Here is a 23,796-nt window from a genome sequence, read left to right as displayed (position 1 = left end):
CTTACACTTCTTTAAACATCTATGTAAAAGTAAAACTCCAGACAATTTTGAAACTCTTTACATTTTAGTTTCTGGGGCTGAAAGAGAACAGAAAGGGAACCACGATTTATTGATTCAGTGTCTACTATACATTGAGCACGATGCTAGACGTTTTAGCAGTTATGGAATGCTCCCAGCAACAGAGCCACGTTGGCAGAGTAAAAAACATTCGAGAGCCACTGTAACTGAAGCAGGATTAGCACTGCATAGACTAGCACTGGCGTAGAGGAGAAGAGAGTCCAAAAGCAGACCCAGCAGGAATCCAGCAGGCAGCAGGAGGGCCGGGTGGGGAGTGGGCTGCTTGTTAGTCAGTGGTTAGTGGAAGAACCGTCTTGCAGCTCCAGAAAGAAATACCATCGCCCTCTGAGTGCAAAAAGATGCCTGGAAGAACAGAGAATTAAATGCAGGGAAGAAAACAACGCATGCAAGTCTCATCACAAATGGTGGAAATCCTGGTTTTCACCTTAGTGGGTGAAAACTTAGCTGGGACCTCAGCCGGGTTGAAAGCTCTCTCCTAAACCCCTGTCAGTGCCATTAGTGCAGGGTTTTGGCCAGAGGTGGGCAAGTGGAGCTAGCAGGGAGGCCACTGAGCGGGGAACTACACGTGCCCACTGCAGGAAGTCCCACAAGCCTGGTCACCATCTCCAGGCACAGCTTGGGCTCCCAGGAGCCAGCTGCATGTTTCCAGATTTGGGGGTCTTTCACATCCTGCTCCTCTCCTAGAATCTCTGCCTCATGACTCCTGTTTTTATCCTGAGCTCCCAATTAACCTGTAAGACTCAGGTCGACGCCATCTCCTCCAGGCTCCCTGCTCCTCACCTGGCTCCATCACGCCAGCCGGAGAGCGTGACGCAACTCACTTCCCTCACAAAACATGGAGCTCCTTTCAGAATTCCTTAGGAGAATAGGGTTTCGTCCATACCTCTGTGTCCCCAGGCGTCCTCGGTTTCGGCAGGACATAAAATGGCAAGCTTTCTGCCACTGCAGGTGGCCTGAGACTCTGGTGGCTCTGCCCCCATCACCTGGCCCATGCTGCCCTAATGGACTCCATAGGGTGCGCAGGACGCCCACCTCCACCCTCAGTGTGTCTGGATTCAGAAGCTCAGTGTCCCAGGCACGTACCTGGCAGTGGAAGCACCCTGCTGAAGCGTCCCTCTCCTCTGACCCTCTGTCCTGGCAGACTCCCCTCACAGGGAGAAGGCACACCTTCTTTGGCCTATCTGTCACGTTCTTGGTACAAAGCACACCTCAGAATCACACAGATGTGTCTAATCAAAGCCCCGAGAAGAGAGTGAATAGTTCCCACTTCAGGGTTGATGGACATATATATACCCTGCTGCAGAGCATGGAGGCCTCCCAGTTAAATGTTCCCACCAGATCAGGGTCAGCTGACTATTCCTAAAATGATTTGCATGGACGGCCTGAACCTGGTCTGCCACGGCCCTGCACAGCCTGGCTCTGTAGAGCCCCGGGGACAGCATGCTGGGTGGGGGCAGCTCCATACCCTCTGGGCTGCACTGCAGGGCCAGGACTCTGATGCTGCTCGTCTGTCCCCAGATGGATGTGGACGCCGAGGAGAAGCGCCATCGCACACGATCCAAAGGGGTTCGAGGTAGGCCCCCTGCATCCCATCCGCAGTCACTTGTGTTCTCTGGTCACTTTGGTGATCCTGACCCCCAACACCCTCTGGTGATTTCCTGGGGGGGTGCCCATGATAGATGATACAGCTCACCTCTTCTCCATCTCTCTGCAGTTCCCGTGGAACCAGCCATACAGGAGCTGTTCAGGTCAGTGCTCTGTGGGTCAGGCCTGCCCCCACCTGCCCTGCAGACACCCTCACCTACAGTGGGCACTGCACTCAGCTCCCCGCAGCCTGCCACACCCCGCTGCTCTGCTGACATTGCCCTGGAGACTGGCTAGTGAGCGGCGACCCCTACCTGTGGCTGTCTGGGCGCCTCCTCCTCTGAGCCGTGGTGCGCGGCTGCTGGGTAACCTCTTCTTTCCTGTTGCAGCTGTCCCACTCCTGGCTGTGACGGCAGTGGCCATGTCAGTGGCAAGTACGCCAGACACAGAAGGTAATGCCTGCCTTGCTTGCTGTGCTGTCTGTGGTGCCTGGCTGCCCGCCTGGTGGTGGAGATGCGGGTAGCTCTGGGAGGACTGCATGCCGTGCCCTCTGCTCCTCCCCTCGCCTCGCCAAGCTCTCTGAGGACAGCCTTCTGCCTCGGAGGAGGTTCTCACCACACAAGCCACCCCAACTTTGGCAGATGATGAGGCCCCAGGGGACCACACACGTCAAGAACGTCCACTCAGCAGGCAGGCACCAGGGCTGCCCAGGGCTTCCTGGGAGAGCGGGCTCCTCCTTCCCATTTGCTCCTCGCAGTAGCCGCAAGACAGCAAACCTTAGCAGATAAATTGAAGTGGGACCTACTGACCTGGGAAAGGCCGCCTGAACTTGGCACCTGGGCAGCTGCCATGTGAGGGCAGTCTGGGGTGCCAGGTGGGTAGATCACACCAGCCAGATATGGCGGAAAGTGACAGTTACGATGGGTGTGCAGATGGTGAGGTGGCCAATGGCCTAGTGGCTGGACACTCATCCCAGCAGGAGCCACCGCCTTCCCATGGCCTGTGGCTGGACGTGGCTGGCCTTTTGTGGAGATCCAGGGTTTCCTGGGGGTGCTTTGCTAACTGTCGGGATTTTGGTGGAGGAATGAGCTCGCTCCATCCTGAAAAGCCCTCTGTGGCCAGGCCCACACCACCACTCCTGAGTGGGGCTGCAGTGGCTCTGGGTGACCTCTCCCCGTGCCTGTCCAGTGGAACAGTAAGTGATGGGTGAAATCAAGCAATTATTTTGGCTGTCCATTAGTGAAATTAAAGGAAAAATTACAAACTACTCCCCAAGGCTGTGGTAGCCAAGCAGGTGGCCAGGTAGTGAGTGCCATGAAGAAAGGGCCATCTGCCACCCCGTTACTTGCCAAAGGGTCACCAGACATTTCCCCCACCAGGAATTTTTTATTTAATTTACTAAATTTGATTAATTTTGTTATTGTTCTTGTGGCGTGAGATAGTAACTTTCTGGACAGCGTCGCTGACGTAGGCACAGCTTGGTGCGCTGGCCAGGATGTCCACCTGTACGCTCCCAGCCTCCAGGCTCAGGGCTGCTCTGTTTCCAGCAGAAGCAGATCAGCACATTATGAGCCAAACGGCTGCATTCTGCTACAAAAAGAAGTTACTACATTTGGCTACAAAGTTTTAATTGAATATACTCTAGGTATAATTTTATAGCTACAGTTTTGAAGAAAAAAATATGAAGTTCCCCCAAAATTATTTCAAAAACACATTGGTTTCCGTGCCCTGCAGGGGATTGCAGGGGCATCGATGGGCACACTAGGCCTGGCAGCCCCTGGTGTATGCAGAGGGCATCTGCCTCTGCCCCTACTTCTCCCCAGATACCCATGTCCTCACCAAGGTGCACTCAGTTGGCACCAGATTGAGGTGCCCTTTCAGGAAGCACGTGTGCTGCTGCCCATGGGGCTGGAGAGTGGGGCCTCGCCTTCCTCCCAGCTTGGTGCTCACATGTGGCCACAGAGGCCCAGGAATCTCAGGGAGCTAATTGGGCGGGGTGTGGGAGGGCTCGTGGGGAGCCACGCTGGACTGTTGCCCACAGGTTCTGCCTGATCTTACACAGCACCGTCGTGTTTTTACCATGACTCCCCCGTCATTACTAGGATTCCTAGTACCGCCGAAGAAACTCGCCATCAGGAGACTCGGTGTGGTGTAGTCGGGAATGAACTGCCCCCACTATCCAGCATGCACAACTGAATCTGGTTCCCCCATACCACCAGGTGTCCATGGGGCCTGGAAGGAGGCCAACACACAGGACCCTGTGTCCCTGGCTGCAAGGGGGGTGCAGACTGCTGTGTAGGACCCAGCGCTGTTCAGAAGAGAGGCCACGGTCCAGACTTGCAGGGGTCTCTCTGAGGTACACAGGGAGGTTTCCTAGGATTTATTTATGTTTATGCCTGCACAGTATCAGTAATTTTTAGCTAAAGGATGACATTCCATTTCTTAAATTGAAACAAAAATGCTGCCTATTGTAGCCAAAGGTGCATGTATGTTAACATCTTATAACTAGGGCTATTTCAAGAGATTCAGAAGGTTTTGTGTATACCTGGCTTTGTTTTCTTTGTTCTTTACAGTTTTAAAAGATTCTACAGTTGCAAAGTTTACTTTTGTGACAGCTACTTGTGCTGCGTCACCTGCTCAAGCTGCCTAGGAGCAGCTGCAGTGCTGGCCTGGGCTGGGGGTCCCTGGTGTGGCTTGGCACCTCGTGCCTTTCAGAGGAGAAGCAGAAGCCTCAGCCTTGGCCACGGCAAGATCACCTGTCCTTTTTAGTCATTTAAGAAGACACTGTTACCCATGTATCCCCTGAGGCCAGTTTCACCTTGCTCATGTCCCCTCACTTGTGGCCAAGTGGAAAGGGGCTCTTCTGGCACGGCCGAGTCCCACCAAAGAGGCAGGCAGTAGCGTGGGCAGAAGTGGGGGCCACCAGCGTGACGCATCCTGGGGGATGACCGCCACATGATGAGCCGCCCACTTTTCACCCTTTGCTTTCACATGAGAGACCCTCAGTGCGGCCACCTCGTGCTCTGCCCCCGAGTCCTGCTGCCCTGGGGGTCACTCTGAACTTCTGGTAGCATCCTTGGGGGTGGACGGCTTGTTTTCTTTTCCTGTGTGAAGGACAGAGGGTTGTGGGTTTGTAAGAAACTGGGAATCAAGAAGAATCAACCACCAAATGAAACCTGAGAGAGGAAACAATATTTTGAAAGAGGGATGCAGATTTTTTTAAATTTTTAATTTGTTCTAATTAGTTACATGTGACAGTCGAATGCACTTATGCACTTTGATAAGTCACACACAGATGGGATATGACTTCTCATTTTTCTGAGTGCACATGTTGCAGAATCACACTGGTCATGCAGTCATATAGATACCTACAGTAATAATGTCTGCTTCATTCTACTATCTTTCCTATCCCCTCATCCCCTCCCCTCCCTTCACTTCCCTCTACCTAATCTAAGGTAATGCTATTCTTCCCTAGTGCCTCCAACCTTATTGTGAATTAGCATCCACATATTAGAGAGAACATTCGGCCTTTGGTTTTGTGGGATTGGCTTATTTTGCTTAGCATGATATTTCCAACTCCAACCATTTATTGGAAAATGCCATAATTTCACTCTTCTTTAAAGCTGAGTAATATTCCACTGAGTAAATATACCACATTTTCTTTATCCATTCATCTACTGAGGGACACCTAGTTTGGTTCCATAGTCTAGCTTTTGTGAATTGAGCTGCTATAAACATTGATGTACCTGTGTTACTGTAGTATGCTGATTTTAAGTCCTTTGAGTATAACCCGAGGAGTGGGATAGCTGGGTCAAATGGTGGTTTCATTCCCAGTTTTCTGAGGAATCTCCATACTGCCTTCCATAGTGGTTGCACCAATTTACAGTCCCACTAGCAGTGTATGAGTGAACCTTTTTCACCACATTCTCGCCAACATTTATTGTTGCCTGTGTTCTTGATGATTGCCATTCTGACAGGAGTGACATGAAATCTTAGAGTAGTTTTGATTTGCATTTATCTAATTGCTAGAGATGTTGTACACTCTTTCATATATTTGTTGATCAGTTGTATTTCTTCTTCTGTGAAGTGTCTGTTCAGTTCCTTAGCCCATTTGTTGATTGGGTTATTTGTTTTTTGGTGTTAAATTTTTTTGAGTTTTTTATATATCCTAGAGATTAATGCTTTATTAGAGGTATATTTGGTGAAGATTTTCTCCCAATCTGTAGACTCTCTCCTCACTTCATTGTTTCGTTTGCTAAGGAAAAAACTTTCTTAATTTTAATCCATGGAATGCAGACTTTAAGATCCTGGTTAAAACTGGCGGGTAGGAGTAAGGTCATAATATTTGTTTCATGAATATTTTACATTGATTCCAAAGCTGTATCTTTGAACAAAAGATATTTGTAGATATTTATTTGTGTTAACAATTCATGAAGTATTTGAGTAGCTGGTAAACCTTTGTTCAAGTGCAGTTAAATGTGGAAGTTCAGCATCTATCAGGGTTTGTGTAGTATTACATTAGGCTGAGCCTCCTACAAAGTACAACTGTGACATATATTTATCTTCAGAAACATCATTAGTATCTGGACACAGGCATCTGCCATTTGTTTTTCCCAACTGAGATTTCATATTAGTAGCATATAAATATCACAAAACGCCATGAAATTTACAATCAGGGCAAGAAGTAATTCTTGTATCACGAACCCAAATGCGACCTCTGTCTCTCCTGCGCACGGTAAGCCTGGCCTCTTACTTTGCGCTCTCATTACCATACAGCTGTGGGGTGGCTCAGTGTCCCACCACCCAGCCCTCACGACCTCCACCAGGTCATGCTCTGAGGTAGCTGGACACATTCATGCACCTCACACCTGGTCCCTCCACAGAGCTACCCCTTTCAGAGGCACACACTCTGCTTCAGTCACCCCAGGTCTTTTGGGTTTAGGTCCCTGGACCCGGGAAGGATGTGCCCTGTAGCCATGGCCTCCACACCTGCACTTCCTCCAGCCCCAGAAGGCTGGCTGTGGTCCCGTGAGCTTTGAAATGCCAGAGACAAGAGCCCCGTCGTGTTCCCAGAGTGACACCCGGGCCAACGGGGTGCAGGGAAACGCTGGGATGCTGGGTACTTGGAAGCCACCAAATCAGGGAGTCACTCTTCTCCTGACCTGCCCAGCAGGGAAGGCTCCAAGGTGGCTCCAGGCCCAGGCGGGCAGCGTGTTGTGAGCAAGCCACTCAGCGCAGAGGCAGCCTGGGCTCTGCTGCCACTCAGCTCCCCACTCCCCACCAAACCCTAGCAGGAGGCAGGCTCTGGGGTGGGACTCATCCCGTGTTACTGTGGCATCCCACAGACGGAAGACTGGCACCTGTGGGCAGAGCAGGGCTCTGTCCAGAGAAAGCTCTCCTCTCCCTACACTGTGGCTGCTCCAGCGTGTGCCACCGTCCGTCAGGAGACACAGCCCTTACCTCAGGGGCTGCGCGACCTGACGCCAAGTTGGCCCTGAAGAGCTGAGCGCCAATGCGCTTCCCAGAGGCTGCCCTTGGCCCCAAGGGATGGTCAGTTTATTGTATTTGAAGGTTTTTTTTCTATTTTCCCAAAGAAATTCCCACTAAAAATTAAAAATAAAAATTATCAAAATTCGTTAAAATTTACTATAATACAATGGTAAGCAATGGGCAGGATTGGTATTTTAGCCTCATCTGCAGACTGGATGGGATTTGCTACTTCCTTTAGATTTTGGGGTGAGCTTGCAATGCCAGAGGGGCGCGGATCTTGGATCAGTGCACGGATCTTGGATCTTTGCACATGTGTTTTGTGATCCTTCTGAATCGATTCTGACGTTTCATAGGTTTTATTTATATTTACTGTTCACAGCTGCTTTTTAATGACTATTTGTTGAGCATAGGTATCTGACCAAGTATCTGGCCCGAATTTAGCCCGAGAGGCTGCACGCGGACCAACCCCCGAGGTGATAGTGCTGGGTCATGTCCAAACCTCCCCACTTCAGAGAACTGGGAGCTGGAACATTTAACTGTGCACTTAATGCTTCAGGGGGCAGCTTGTCCTTGTCCCTGACATTACTGGATCACTCTGGCCTGTGGCCAAGGTCCTCTGCGGGTTGCTCCTCCCACACCCTCCCGGCCCGCGGGACTGCCAGGGCAGTAGTGGTGCCTGTCCTCGCGGGAGCTCGCCCGGAGCTGAGGGAGCCTGCTTCCTGATGTGTGCGGGCCTCATTTGGATCCTGCCAACAGCCTCCGGCGATATCGTTCATGCCTGGACAGAGACCACTCACTGAAAGCTCTGGAACAGAGCCAGGAACCGGCTGAGAGAGACTGGAGCACAGCAACTGGCAAGGGAGAGGAGCATCCCTAATCCAAAGCAGAAAAAAGAAGAAGAAACGGAGGAAGAGAGGGGGAAACGGCTCGCATGCCTCGTCTATTTCACTGGCTTCCGAGAGATGAAATTCCATTTGCACTGAAAATAAAATACCTCAAAAATAATTGCTTTTTTTCCTAGCCACCCTTGAAAGTTTAACACAATTCTCCACATTTAATTGCAAAGCTGATTTTAATTAGTAAGGCCCCATGTGTGGGAATGAGGACCCACTTGGGTGCGTGCATGCATCGCAAAATCTGCGGGTGCTCTCGTTAATGGACGCTGACACACGACAGGACGCAGTGGGCTCACCAGGGAGCCCGTGCAGGCAGCCCCCTCCCAGTCTTGGTGTTGACTCATGTCCACAGGAACAGACAGACCCGTGGTTCTCTGTGGGACACCGTTGTGCGGGCCATCACCCACCAGGGAGCTTCATGGCACGCCCGTCCTGCTCTGGCCCCTCTTGCTGTACGCCAGAGGTCAGGACAGACCTTTCAGCATTGCTTGAGGGCATGGCACCGGGCACTTGGAGCAAGACGTTGCGCTCTAGGGATTATTTGGAGTGCAGTGGATGCCCCAGGGCCGCCTCTGCTCCAGTTGTGTGTGCAAGCACAAAGTGGACATCACTTTTGGAATGCGGTGGCAGTTAGCTATTAGCCTGTTAGCGTCACTACGAACCCTTTATTTACAAGAGTCTGGCCACTGTGCTGACAGCAGTCTGTCTTCTACTGTCTCTGCTGTCAGTTCCGTGTCTGGGCGTGGCTGTCACCTGTGGCACAGCACACTGGGACTCCACCATGGATCTGAGACCACACACCCAAGCAGGCTGAGCCCTTCAGGGGACATTTCTGTTATTGGATAAACTGAATGTGTGTTTGAAGAACTCAATGTTCAAAGAAAGGATCGTGAGTGCTTCCAGACAAGACACTGAAGACAGTGAGTGACGTGATAGGAACCCGTGCCGGGGAGCACCCTGTGGGCCAGGTCTGGACTGAGCACTCAGTCTGTCCTGACGTCTTGACTGACAGCTAAAAACATGAGAACAGCTTTGGGGCAAACTGTGCACACAGGCCTGTGGTACGGCCACTGCCTGGCCTCACCCACCAAAAGGCCCAAGGGCCATCTTGCCACCGTCTGGGCTGAGGCCCTTCGTGCCCTCAGCCTCTGGGCAGAGCCCCGTGGATGACAGAAGAAGCAGCCAAGTTGGAAATTACCCCATGCCTGCTGGAGGCGGTGCAGACCTCCTGGGCTCTCCCTGTCCTCTCTTTGGAAAGGACTGCCCTGCACCTCTGGGCCTCCGGACTTCCCTGGCCTCTCTGTGCACCACCCCCTCCTGTTCAGCGGCCTCTGAGCACCAGCTGCCTAGTTCAGCACATTCTGAGGGACCTGTTTGTCATCACTGCTGAGCTGTTATGTTTGACATCCCAGAGAGATGCTTCCTACACAAAGGAATCATGTCCCAAGACTCTGGGAGAGAAGAGAGAGCAGGCAGAGGGAGCCTCCTGGAGGAAATTCTCTTCTTACAGAATGCATCTGGTGCAGCAGGATGCAGGACACCGCCACTCATTCTCGCCTTTCCAAGCAGGCCCCTCCTGCGCTTCTGAAGGAGCTCTCGGCTCAGGGAGCGGCAGGCTCAAAGAGGAGTGGAATCTGAGGGTCACGTTCACCACCAGCAGACAGAGGCGTCATGTGCTGGCAGACCTTACCAGGGACAAGAACTGGAGGTGGAGAGGGCGGCTGGTCACATACAGTGCTGGGACTGCCTGACCACAGCACGGGCCAGGAGCTGCCCTGCTGCGGCCCCTCCAGCTGTGTGACGAGAGTGCTTCCTCCCCACCCATCCCCTGCAGCAGGAATTAGTCCCAGGTGCCCAGAGCTACTTCCTCCTTCCCCCTTTCTCCTCTCTGTCTGGCAGGGCAGCAGGATGGGAGCCAGGGCCTAGGGGACAGAGGCAGCCACTCGGGGTGAATGGGTTCCTCCATGCACAGAAGACTTGAGCAGGTGCCAGCTGGAGACAGACTATTTAGGAAACCCCCTCCTCTTGCAAGGGGGAATGCAGGCCATCCCCAGAGGCAGGGGCCACCGCACCTGGGTCATGGGGCTGGGCTAGAGGTGGAGGCTGGCAGAGCTCACGGTTTCAGGCAGGTCTCCTGCACTGGCCTGCTGGTGCTGGCCGTTGTGCTGGAGCCGGTGCAGGGATGACCAGGGCACAGGCTGAGGGTGGCTGCTCAGGCCTGTTTTGTACTTCAGTGTTTCCTGGGTACTTCCTGCTTCCCACAGCTCACAGGCACTTCTCTGTTGAGATGCGGTGGTCTTCAGCGTCCCAGCCCACACCCAACCCAGATGGCCTTTTCTTCCCCTTCACCAGCCCGCCTACTCCCCAGCCCGGCCCACCTCAGAGAGCGACAGGCAGGCCTGTAAACAGGGAGGGGCTGGGGCTCTGAGAAGCAGTGCACCACCTTCCCTGATGCTGGTGTGGCTCTGGCAGAGAAGCTTCCTAAATTCACCCAAAGTGGATTCTAAGGAACGTGGAAGGGACATGGCCTGGAGTCCCCACCCTGGGGCAGCCAGCACAGCCCGCCTGAGCCAGCTCTGTACTCTCCCTGGGCCTTGCTCACCGCAGGGGTGGGGCAGGGAGCCTCAGGGCAAACAGGGATGAGCAGAGGCTCCAGGGACTGTCCAGTTTTGAAGCACTGGAGACTCTGAGAAGCAGGAGAGGAGTGGCTGTCTCAGTGTCCCTCGCTGGCCCTCCAAAGGGCATGTGGGCAAGAGAAGCCAAAGACCACTCCTAGGGTGGCTCAGACAGGAACACCGGAGGGACTTGCTCCTGTGCTTAGGGAAGAACTGACATGACCTTGGAGGTCATGGGACAGGGGACTGGCCTCCATCACCCTCAAGGACATGGCAGCTCAGCTGGGCACCCTGCATCTGGGCCAGGGGTCAGTGTCCTCTGTCGATGTTAGTTCTCTGAATTTTAGGGCTTCCCCGAGCTGTTCTCCTGCTCTAGATGCAATTCTGCATTTGTTTGTTTGTTTCACCTAACGTGAGCCTTCCCATGTCATTAAATATTTTAAGTTTTCCTGGCTCACTTCCATCTGATGCTGATGCTGTAATTTATTTTCTTATCACTAAAACTGATTTAGATTTCTTCTCAACTTTTTTGTGCTACATTCAATGTGGTAGAATATTCTCTGCCAGTGTTTTTAGGGCCTTGATTTTTCCCTGGGGTAGAATGCTGTAGGGACAGTCACAGGGCCAAGGGCATGGGAGTTCGGCTATTCCAAATGTGCCTCCTGTAGTACTGGCCCTGCTTCTGTTCCCCTGAGTGAGAAAGTCAAATGTCCTGCTCTCCTCTATAGATAGCATAAAGTAGAGTCATTTTTAAAGTACCTCCTTCTCATCAAGAAAAGAATTGCCCTGTGTTCAAAAATACCATTTTTAAGGATTGACATCTATATAGCCATGGCTTTGCCAGAACATTCTGGAAGATGGATTGGTTAGCAAGCAAGGGGCTGCTTCTCCCCTGTGAGCATGAGCTCAGCTCCTGAGCCACCCTCCTGGGCATGATGGCTTCCTATGGCTGAGTCAAGGCTCAGGCCTGCAGGCAGAGAGGCCACCACCCTGGATGAGAGCAGGGTCCCTGTCTAGACCTGCAGACGCCCCACGGGTGATGGGAAGCAGGCTCCTCAGCCCCTTCTCTGCCACCTGGAGTGCTGTATCCTGCTCAGACCTGCAGGTAGGCAGGTTCCTCCGCCCTCCTCCCCCAGCCCACCTGGCCTCCTCCAAGACCCTCAGCATCGTGGAACCCCTGGAGTGGACCCTGAAGACTCCCTTCATCTCCCGGGCCACCTGCAATGAGGCACCCAGGCAGGGGCATGCATCCCATGGGAACCAAATCGTCCCTTCTGGGATCACAGGTGGGAGGGACAGACATCCTGAGCAGCATGTGGAAACTGCCCCCTCGAGGGACAGTAACTTCTGGGGACCAGCCTGCAGAGCCAGAACCGAGAGAATGGTGGGGAGGACGTAGGAGCAGGGTGCCTTCCTTCTGCAGACCCCACCCTGCCCAATCCCGCCCCAAACCTGAAGCCACTAAACACCCCCCGGGCACCGACCATGCGGAGATACTGCTGGTCTGACAGGGCTGCCTTACAGTCCCTGCCTTCTGGAGACACATGGGTGGCCCAGGGACATGTGAGAAGGGCACACCCAGCACAGTGCTTACAGGAGACCTCAGACATATGGGCACATTGTGGCGAGACCATGAAGGCCTGAGCAGATGGCAGGGCTGCCTGAGCCAGGTGAATGTCAACTCAGCCAGTTCCTTCATGTCAGAAGTCACAATACTGGTCAAGAATCACATGGAGGCAAGTTTGATCACAGGTAGATCATAGGAGTCTACAGGTAGTTAAGAAGATGTTCTTTACACCAATTATTAAGTGCTGACTGCACACATAGCTCTCTATCAGAATCTAATAGTCAGGTTCAAGGAGATGGCCCTTCCCCAGAACATGGTGTGCTGTCCAAGCAATCATGTGACAGAGACAGGTGCACACAGGTACCCAGATGTGCAGGGGTGTGCAGAGATGGTGTGTCCAGAGGTGGGCAGGTGGCTCAGACAAAGCACCCGCACAGAGCCCTCCTGGGCTGCAGGATCCCAAAGCCTCTGACCGGGAGACGGAGCCATGAGTCCAGGATGCTGACAGGTCATGGGAAGTTGTTTCTATTTCCACTCGTACCACTTGTGAATGCAGCACATCAAGCATGGCCGAGCTCAGTGCAGACAAAGAAGGCAACAGCCCAAGGCGGCAGGGGAGAACAGAGGCTGCTGGAGCAGAAGGCTACCTGGGGTGCTGCGGGCACAGGGGCAGAGGTCAGGACAGGAGGCCACCCGGGGTGCTGCGGGCACAGGGGCAGAGGTCAGGACAGGAGGCCACCCGGGGTGCTGCGGGCACAGGGGCAGAGGTCAGGACAGGAGGCCACCTGGGGTGCTGCGGAACAGGGTGCTGCAGACTGCCTGTTTGCCTGTGCCTCCTCAACCCAAGGAGACTCCAGAAGGACTGGGAATACCAGGAGACCGATCTGGGTACCCACCCAGCCTTAAGTCATTGATTTTGCAGCAGAATCAGTTTAGGAGAAACCAAGTCACTGCAGACTGTAGACCTGCCCCTGGCAGGTGCCTCCCTGAACATGAGATGCAGGCTGGAAGGGCCAATGCACCTGGAGGCACCTCACCCCCGGCAAGTCTGGGCCCTGCCTTCATGGGGACCTCTGCTCCTGAGACAGAAGAGGTAGGACGGCTGCACAGAGGCTGGCACACAGAGGAAGGGGCAGCACTGGGGTGGTCTGGGCTTGGACTCCTTCAGAGACTGAGTTTCTCTGGGCAGTCTTTAGGTGTGAGGCCTGGGAAGCCCAAGAGGTCACTGTAGGGAGGAGCATCTGAATGGCTGTGAATATTGCACCTGCCTTTTCATTTTAGGCTCTGGTTTGGGTGCTGTTGTTTTGGTTTGGGCTTTTCCCCTCAGATGATATCATGCCTATGATTTTTTTTATGTCACCCTGGTCTGACACTGAGAACCAACAGATCCACAGCTCCAACTCTGCACACATAGCTCTCTTGACCCTCGGAAAGGGCTGTCAGGGTTCAACTTGGGAGACTGACCCACTTTAAGAAAATTCAAAGAACCCCATGGCAGTAGGAGCCAGCCAGCTCCTAGCAGGCTCCCTGGGGGCCTGAGTCACCCCTTCAACATCCCATGAGTCCAGAAAATGCAGCTGAAGGCCAGGGATCTGATCAGTCCTTCCTCCAGTGGATGAGAACAGAGGCTGGAACCCTCACAAGTGTTTCCTCAGTGCAGGTCTGAGGGTTGTCTTCCCATCTCAGGAAGATGAGGGCAGCCGCACCTGAGAATGCTGGTGGGAAGTGCCTGTTCAGCATTGCCAACGTGGAGATGATGCGGTGGCTTCAGGCACAGGGCGGCAGCACCATCGACAGCCAGCCTGCTGAGGAGCTGGAGTCGGTCAGTGAGATTCAGGCTGAGAGAGCGTCCACCACGATGACTCAGCAAGTTTCCTGCAGAATGAAAGAAGAAGTTTCCAGGGCTCAGGTCTCGCCCACAAGAACAGCAGCTGTCCCAGGTTGGCTACGTTGAAGACTGTCCCGCAGAAGCCTTGCCTCACCCACAGGGTGCTGGGCAGTGTTGGCCGTATCATATGGGCGTGAGGCCCTGGGTGCCCAGTGGTCAGTGCCCTTGGGGACTGTTGGAGACAGGCTGGAGCCTCCTCACCAGAGTGCTTCCTCGCGTCCTCTAGGGGACGGATGCACTTGATGAATCACAAGCACACACAAGCCACACTGAGGGCCTCCCGTATGCCAGGCCACACTGCAAGACCATGCTGCTTCCCGTGCTCCCAAAGGCCTGGCAGCTGCTAAGAGGCCTGAGACCAGACACATGCCCCCTGGGCTTCCAGAGGTGTGCTGGGGAAAGAGGGTGGCTGCCCTGCCACTGCAGCTTGTCCCAGACGAAGGGCAGATGGAAGAGAAGTAGGTGAGGTCGACCGACAGATGGGGAGGCAGGTAGGTAGGACCCGTGACCAGAGAAAGAGAGGTGAGAGAAGAATGATGGAGAGGGGGATGACAGAGACTGAGAAAGACACAGATGGTGACAGACAGATGGTGGTGACAGAGATGCCAGCAAAGAGATGATAAGTAGATGATGGATGGCTTGGTACATAGGAGCAACACAGGCCTGTGTGTGTATACACAGAGGTCACAGTCATGGGTAGGAATAATACATGATACACAGAGAAATGATAGGTAGATGGTGGAGACTGGGATAGAAGATAGAAATTGGTTGAAACAAATAGGTGATAATAAATAATAGATGATAAAAAATATCAGCTGCCCCCTGAATCAGACCTCAGCAAGGCAGCAGGCTCACCATGGCCGTGTGCCCTCTGTGCAGGGATTGTCCAGGGCTGGCCCCCTTGCAGCCAGACTGGGCAGCCCCAAGGCTAGGGGCTCCTCCCTGCTCTCCAGGCAAACATGCTGTGGACAGACAAACAGAGTTGCAGAGTTCAGAGAACAGAGACCCTGACCGGAGGAAGTTGTCCCTCAGAGCACCTTTCCCATAAGATTCAACTCCACCCTGTTGGAAATAAACAGGAATTTTCTGTTGCTTTCTCTTGGGTTACTTTGTGTAAGGGAAAATTGTCCATTCAAAACCAGTGCGCGCTGTCTCAAGAAAATATAAGAGTTTTGTCAACCAAGCTCTGACAAAGGAGAAAGCTGTGCTAGGAGCAACGGAGACCCACCATCTCAACCACAGCGTCCCTCCGTGACCAGGTACGCAGCCCCAGGTGCATTCCTGAGTGTGGCCAGAGGGGGCAGTGTGCATGATGAGGAAGCCCCGGGGACACCTGAAGAGCATGCCAGGACACCTGTGCCCAGGCAAGCAACAGCACAGACACGGCAGCTGGCATCTAAGCCTGACAGACCCAGAAACAAGGAGAGGCCATCACAAAGCACTTTCGAATCCTCTTGACGATAACTAGATTTCAGGGCTCATGACCTGTAGCCTGGTGCTCAATAAACATGGAGTCAGAGCCTCTGTTTCTCAGTGCTTCACTTCTGTGTATCCATGCTGTGCTGAGAGTTGTGAGTGTGTGTGAGTGGGTGTGAGTGTGTGCACACGCACATGCCCACACTGGCATATACTCAGAAGTGAGGTCATCACTTTGTGACCTAGGAATGCTCAGAGGCATCTCTCCATCACCTGTCCTTCCACTGCCAGGACTTTAAGTCACGACAGAGTTTCTTGTCAACCCCTTCAAGACAAAGTACTCTGTCTTGGACCATCTGCAGCAGGACATTCAGTGTGCCTTTCAGGGAAAACGGGGAATATTGGCTTTTCTCTATTTGCCTCTGCTCTAGGAAGGGATATGGTCCATTTCTCAGTTCCTCCTATCTGACTTGGTTCCTGTGACCCTGGCTGTGGAGCCAGGTGACTTCAGGAACCCTGAGCAGAGGCTGTGAGGGTCACTGCCACGCTGGGAAGTGGACCCACCTTTGCCAGGAAGCTGCCATGAGGCACAGACAGGGTGTTTCTTCCTGCCTGTGTGCAACAGCTCCACACCTTAGGCTGCAGCCCCTTTCCACAGGGGCACCTCCCATCAACCCGGCACCTCAGAAAGACAGACGAGGGGACACTGCTGGGCAGCCTGGCTGCTCTCTGGTATCATCTCCAGCAGTTTTCCGTCAGAGTCCCTTGAGCTGATGTAACCAGGAGGCTCACTGGAAGGAGTGTGTGATCTGTCCCCAACAAAAGGATCTTTTCTGACAAATGTGGATTCGGCTCTTCTCTGACCTGGCAGAAGAGGTGCCGGGAGGCACAAGTTCAGTCCTGTGCAAGGGGTGCTTCCTCCTGTGTGGGCCACTCCACTGTCCAGGTGAAAAGTCGGGCTAAGTGACTGGAAGTCTCCCGTCCACTACAGACTTCCACTGCTGTGGGAATGCTGTGTTAACCAGCGGTGTGTTGGTCACTAGTCCCCAGGGACTGGATACTTCTGGAGGCCTCAAAACCCCTGGAGCTCTGTTGCTGACATAAGACGTCACTGAGGAGCCCCTGGGAGCCTAAGCACATGCGCACAGCGGTCCAATCTGCTGGGGTCGCTGCAAGAGAAGGATCAGCAGTTGAAGTTCGTATAACACTCTCAACATTCTGAACTTACAAATGGAAGGACGGTCCGTGCTGTGCTCTAGACTGACTTTGTTGAAGCCCACACACCGGTAGAACCCAGCCAGGCACCAGGGCTCACAGGCCAGTGCTCAATGTCAGCACCACCAGCCAACAAAAGCCACCTTCAACGCCTGTCCCTCTGCAGGGCACAGTGGGACCAAGGAAAGTGACACACGCAGGGTCCTGAAGTCATGGGCAGAACAGTAACCTGAGGCACCACCACAGGCCCCCCAAGTCATCGGGGGAGACCCAGGTGGCTTACAGGAGAGGCTTGCTCTGGTGGCACTGTTTGTAGGATGAACCATCCTGGGCTCTGGGATAAGTGGGAATGGCTGGAAGGAGAGGCAGAGCTCCAGAGGGGTCTTACAGGGTCTGTGGGACAGGAAGCTCCAGGCAAGAGGAGCTAGGCTGAGCAGGGGAGGCAGGACAAGAACAGCCAACGTGGACCCCGATGAACATTAGCTGTGAGGTGCTGTGGCCATCGGATGGTGTGGGAAAGACGTGGGTAAACTGGACAGTTCCTAAGAGTCCAGGTGAAGGGCACACACTACAGGCTTCTACTGCTGTGCAGAGCTCACTCCATGGGTGGAAGGAACCTCGATTCCAAAGGCAGAAGCTCCTGGGTCAGAATAACACAAGAGGAGAATGTGGGGGCTAGGAAACAGTGTTGGCAGACCAGGGCCCCCACCCCTAAAACAGCTGTCTCTTCTGCTGGCCTCGAAGACCCTGAGTGGCAGCTTGCTGTCCCTGGGCAACCCTTAGCATTGGACAGTCCTTGGTACAGGTGCATCTAGAAGCTGAGGCAAAACTGGGTCTCAGAGCAGGCAAAGTCCGTAGGTTTATGTGAGGAAGAGACACCTCTGCCACTCTCCTCCACAAGGCCTGGTGAGCAGGAAGCAGATTCGAAATTGTTCTCCAGGGAGAATCCAGGAGGACTTCTGTCCGATGTCACTCAGACCACCGAGGGCCAGCAGGAGGGCTGGATTTCTATCTGTGCCCCACCCCCATATTGAGACCCAGTGGTCTCCAGGTCTGGATTCCTGGTGTGGCACCTGCCAGGATGTGCCGTCCAGTGGAATGCGAGAGACCTGCTCTGGGGAGTCCAGTAGCCTCTCTGCTCATTGTCAACTGTCCTTCCCTGAATGAGGATGGACAGCTAAAGACTAGACATGTGAGGAGAGCTCTAGAATGGAGAGAGCAGATTAGGCACAGAGAAGAAAATGCCCAACAGAAATGAAAGTGTTCACAAAGAAATGGAAAAATGGTCTATTTAGAAAACAGGAATTCTAAAAAACTTAGAAAATAAAAATAGCAAGACATAAAAGCTCAAGAGGACCAAAGACAGAGTCGAAGACATGGCCCAGTTGACAGGAGGAATTGTGCTAAGAGCCCAGGAAGAGGGACCAATTAAAGAGCCAGGCTGGAGGCCAGCCTCTAGCTGCCCTTGTCCAGCCAAGGCCAGCACAGCCCTGGGCACTGCCGACCTGCCCATTCTGCTGAAGAGCTGGGAGAAGCAGGCTCCACACCGGACACCTGCTGGCCAGCCCAGGGCCACCTGGAGGGAAATCAGGGGCAACTGTCCAAGTTCTGAAGCCTCCCACCTGGAGCTTGCTTCCCGGCCAGCTCAGGAGTGGTGCTGCCTGGGAGGGAGGAAAGAGGAGCAGGAGCCAGGAGGAGAGGGCCACCTGGACTTGGGCAGGTGGGAGAAAGACCCTGCCCACCTTTTGTGCCCCCGTCCACCTCTCAGCTGACGGGACAGAGGAAGAGGAGGTGTGTGCCGTGGCATTCAGTGGCATTCAGGAGTGAAAGGTGCACATGTAAGAACCTCGGCTGCCCGGGAGCCGTGTCTTCTGGACAGCTGCTTGGAGAGGTGCACTTGGGTCTGCCCCGCGGGCTCCTGGGGACGTCCTGTGCGGGATGCACAGAGACTCCAGAGCCTCCCCACTCTTTCTCCCCAGTTGGAAGGAACTGTTCTGGGGCTGAAGGAGATTAAAGTCACTGTTATTTTGACTTTGAATTATTTTGCTTAAGGCAACAAACATTTATAACAGGCTATGTAATTTAAAGAGACTTTTCTAAAGATATGAAGCAAGTCTCTGCCATCCAGAAACAGAGATTTGTTCAAATCTCCTCAGCAGGAGAACCAACTAAACATTTTGAACAAATTTTTCTTGAATATTTTTAATGCATAGAACATTTATATCAAATTCAAACTAAATATATATATATATATATATATATATATATACACACACACACATGTACAATTTTCTTTGTAAATAACCCACATAAACGATAAAAGGACAAAATGAAGGAAATAGGTTGATATAGAATTAAAACTGAATAGGTGTAATTAGTTGTGTGTCATTGTAAAGAGAGTTCAGGAGGAAGTTTGAAATCTTGGCCCTTTAATAATTCAGTGATTCAAATCACCTCTAAGGTCCTCTAAGGGTTGCAGCTGTTCTGGAGATTTGTAAGAGCGACCCTCGAAAAGCTTAGTGGTGAGAAGACACACCGACTCTGTCCAGGACGAGAGCAGATGACAGCAGAACAGACCCAGGCTCGCCAGCCCCTGCCCGTGGGCCTGTGGGACCTGGAGTCTCAGAGTGAGTCTGAGAGGAAGCTCGGAGCTGCCCGAGGGTGGCCACCTCTCGTGTTCCTGGGCCCTCAGCTGCGTGATGTCCAAGTCTTCTCCTACCCCAGACCATCGGGCCCTCCTCACCGTCTCGCTCTCTCCTCTACCCATGGAACCCCAGGCATCACGACTGGATCTACGGGGGCTGCCTGGGTACAAGCCCCCAGCCTCCTCCCAGACAAAAGCTGTTGTTGCTTTAAGGGATCCTCACAGGGCCCAACAAGAAGGAAGGCATTCGGCCTACCACCTTAGCAACCAGGAAGCGAACCTTCACGGACAGCGGCCTGCAGAGCCGGCCCAGTGCTGCTTGGCTGGGAGGCTGAAGAAGGTGCTCCAGACATCTGTCCCTCCAGATGGGGTTGGGTGGGGGGATGTCCACCTAGGGTCATCCGGAGGGTCTGGCAGACCTAGTGTGTGAGGTTTAGGAGAACACAGCCCTGGGTAACCCCTGTGGTTGGGCTGAGCTGTGGCTATGACTGGGCACCCCAGAATTATGTCAGACACCATTTCTGTTATTGCAAAGGAACAATCTCAACCTTGACCTAATGGATGCTTTTCAAGCTCCGTGGGAAGAATAATGTCCTTCAGCCCTGTCTTGGCACCTCTGCGCCTCTGACCGGGAGGCAGGAGGTCCTGGAGGTCACCCCAGGCTTACCTGCTGCAGCTCTGCCACATACTTGGAGGCAGAGGACATGCAGCCAAACCTGGGGTTCAGTTTCAGAGATTGCATCCCCTGCCTCTATTCATGGACCATGCAGCCTCAAGTTCCAGGTCACAGACATCAGGCTTGTGAGCATGTGACACCTGCAATTTCAGACCAGGGGGTTCACCGGGGGAGCTCCAGATGGCCCTGTTTACACTGGTTGAGAACAAAGGGCAGAAAGCCGCACCAACCAGAGGCTGTTTGGAAACATCCACAGCCACACTCAGGAGGGAGGGGCTGGGAGGACCCTGGAGAAAGCTGAGTGCAGCCCTGGACTTGTAACTTGAGGTTCAAACGTGGAGGCCAGGTCTCTCGTCTAATGTAGCATGTATTTTCCTTCACTCCACTTATAGCACTCTGGACTGTCTCTTCCATCCATGTACTTGCACGGTACATAAAGCACAGGGGTAGGACCATAATCTGTGATGTAAGTCGTGGCTGGGTCTCATGCCTGATGTCCAGGGTAGGAATCACTGTGGACACAATCTAGGCATGTTACTAGAGGCCCATCTGGTCAACAGGAGGCTACTGAGCTGCCACACTCTTATGAGTAGTCCTATGTACTAACTCCTTGAAGTTTCGACCGTGTGTAAAAGACACAGAATTCCATCTTATCTGTGTTGTATATCAGGTGATGAGAATGGAAGACAGAATGTGTGAGTGATGTTGAAATCTGTGACTTTGACTCAGTGTTCAGGGCTGCATTTAAGCCTGGGGTGTGCTCAAGCCCGTGGCCACGAGGGCACCCTCAGGGCCCATCTGACCCCAAATTCCACCATGTTCCTCAGGGGTGGGAGGGTCTGCCTGGGCTGTGGGCAGGCAGGATACAGCCAGGGCCAGCGGGGGCCTCCTGGGCTCTAACTCCATGCAGGAGTCTTAAGCCACTGCCCAAGTCCAGGCCCTTCCTCCCCTGGCCCCCAGGTCCTTCCCCGCAATGCCCACTGTGCCTTCAGTGGGTGTTTATGGAACCACTGTGATGCTCCAGAGGGTCTGCCGAGCTCTAGAAGAACGTCCAGGAAGCCTTGCCTGATGATGGACGTGTCTGTCTGCAGTCCAGAATTGTGGCCACTTGGAATATGACGGATCCAAGAGAGGGTTTGAATGATAATTTTCTTTAATTTCAATCAAATAGTTACATATGCCTGGTGGCTACTGTATGGATCCTGCAGCTCCTAGACCAAGAACCAGTTCAACGGCGCTTTCCCACCCCCTGAAGGAGGAAGGCAGTGTGAGGCCCCAGGCCCGCCCCAGAACAGCAAAGGCACTCCTTCCTAATCCACAGAGAAACCTGGTTTGTTCCATCGGGAATCCCTGCAGAGTGCCTGGCCCAGGCAAGGCTGGGTCGGCCAGTATGGAACCACAGCTGGTGGGAGCTTCGCCACACCTTGGAGAAGCAGAACTCAGAATGAGACAGTGACTTGAATCCCAAGGAGGAAGCTGAGCTGGGAACCTCCGCCAAGGGAAGAGGAGGCTGAAGGCCGAGCTCACCACCCGAGGGCCTCCAGCTCCGGCCAACTCCACCTGCTTCTCCCAGTCTGGGACCTTCCAGCACTGTGGCTGTGCACGTGAGAACAGACAGGAGCCCAGCTGGAGCTGGGTGTGACTGCAGAGTCAGGCAGGCTGCGCACATCACCTCCTGGTGCAGAGGACCAGGGCGAGGCCCACCCTTCCTCCTTCCAGGCTCACAGAAGGTGAACTCCGCAGAAGGCACACCCCAAGCCACGCCCCAGAGCAACCTCCCCAGGCCTCCCCAGCCTGCGTGAGGTGCTGTTCTCAGAACCCAGAGCCTCTGCGGATCTGAGCAGCTCCCTGGTCACAGGCTCCTTCCCCCCAGGGCCCACTGCCCTGTGGTAGGACGAAATGTGTCTTGGGTTTGAATTTGTTGTCACACTGAAACCAGACACCAGGAACTGACAGTCAGTGGGAAGGGCAAACAGAGAGGACAAAGGGATGTGTATGCAACTAGATGCAACCTTGTTTGCACTGCAGGTTAAGGGACATAGTGAAAGCCCTAAGCAAGCAACCAGGCAACCAGGTGAAGTGGCAGGAAACACCGGGCGTTTATAGCCAGCAAATGCCCATGGTTGGAAAGTGAATCCAAATGATTTGCAAAAGTATAGTCAAGGAAAGACATCTGCTCAGGTGGAACACAGGCAGGAAGGAAGCGATTGAAGATTTCAGTATCCTCCTAGCACATGGCAAGCTGAGGCCCAGGTCCAGCCCAGGTGTGCACCCCGTGTTAAGGAGGGAAGCCTGGCGCTTCCAATCACAACCCAGCTACCTCCCATGGCCTGTGACATGTTGCAGGTACTCAGACCCAGTGACTGCTGGACTCCAGGCATTCCCAGAGCAGGAGACAGGTTAGCTCACACCTGGGCCTTCCATGCCCACCTGGCTTCTATGATCACACCTGGGTTTCCTGTCTTGGTCAACAACTTCTGCTGCTCCTTCCTCTCTTCTCTTTCCTCCCCGTTCTCGGCTTCTCCAAAGCACACTGATGGACTGGAAGCCTTGGGCGGGACAGTGCCATGGGGCACAGCCAAGGCAGGGGTTTTGCCTGCTGCCCCACAAGGAGGAGCAGGTGGCAAGAACCCTGCTTTGGGGACAGAGTGCCTCTATGACCTCAGGACCAGACACCCACCTCTGTGGTGCTCTGCGGTTGGAGCCCATGCTCCAAATGTCCTCACAGCCAGACCCACCGTCTTCCAAAATCCCAGTCATTCTACTGCAGCCGTGAGTAAGAGGACCCTTCTGTCCTGCTCTGCGCTCTGCAGCAAGGCCGTCTCCAAGTCTGCACTAGTGCCGTCCTGAAAGGGTGGGTTCTGGGCATGCGTGTGGAGGGAGAAGGAGAGGGGCCCTCCTGCCCCTGAAGAAGCCCCACTGCCAACCCGAGGGAAGCAGCGTCCCAGAAGACACGTGGCCCTGTCTGCCGTCCTCCCTCAGGATCCTGGGACGGGCTGACAGTGGGCCTGGTGACCGCTGGTTGAGAGCCCACGATGCAGAGCTCTGCACACACCAGCAGGCATCTGACACTCACAGGAGAGCTATGAGCAGAAGGATGGCAAGACAGTGGCCACCACCACCCTAAGCCTCGGGGACCTGAGGACCACAGGCCTCCTGGGCTCCCACTGACACTGCCTGGGCACCTTCAGGGCGCACCTAAGCAGGTCCGCCAGAGAGACGGGTCACCATGCATCTCAAACTGACTCAGTGTCAGATGTGAACTGAACATGAGAAAGCTGCCCCAAAATCTCAGGATCTTTCACAGATTCCATATTCGAGCCAAGCATAGCGGCCACAGTTGTGGATGCCAGCAACTCTGGAGGCTGAGGCCACAGGATCACACGTAAAGCCAGCCAAGGGTCTGCCTCTAAAACAATAAAAAGGGCTGTGGAGGCAGCTCAGTGGTCCAGCACCTGGTAATCCCCTCCCCCAAAATCCATATCTGAAATACACTGCAGACCACGTCCTTCCCTACACTGCAGACCACGTCCTTCCCTACACTGCAGACCACGTCCTTCCCTACACTGCAGAACACGTCCTTCCCTACACTGCAGACCAATGTCCTTCCCTACACTGCAGACCACGTCCTTCCCTACACTGCAGACCACGTCCTTCCCTACACTGCAGACCACGTCCTTCCCTACACTGTAAACCACGTCCTTCCCTACAGTGTAGACCACATCCT

The 23,796-nt window shown here is 53.7% G+C and overlaps 1 protein-coding gene across 7 annotated transcripts in view; it reads left to right on the top strand.

Moving 5' to 3' along the window:
* The first annotated feature begins 1,596 nt into the window (after positions 1–1,596).
* The window catches only part of Myt1l (myelin transcription factor 1 like), a 136,616-nt gene continuing 114,416 nt past the window's right edge, over positions 1,597–23,796 (top strand). For all 7 annotated transcript variants that reach the window (XM_077791849.1, XM_077791848.1, XM_077791847.1 and 4 more), the window contains exons 1-3: positions 1,597–1,651; positions 1,793–1,826; positions 2,052–2,114. In XM_077791849.1, the coding sequence (XP_077647975.1) occupies positions 1,597–1,651; positions 1,793–1,826; positions 2,052–2,114 (152 nt within the window). The remainder of the gene's footprint in view (positions 1,652–1,792; positions 1,827–2,051; positions 2,115–23,796) is intronic.

The sequence above is a fragment of the Urocitellus parryii genome, chromosome 12 (genome assembly GCF_045843805.1).
Source record: "Urocitellus parryii isolate mUroPar1 chromosome 12, mUroPar1.hap1, whole genome shotgun sequence".
NCBI classification, from domain to species: Eukaryota; Metazoa; Chordata; class Mammalia; order Rodentia; family Sciuridae; genus Urocitellus; species Urocitellus parryii.
The sequence above is the reverse complement of the archived record's forward strand: the minus strand, read 5'-3'. Positions and strand labels throughout refer to the sequence as shown.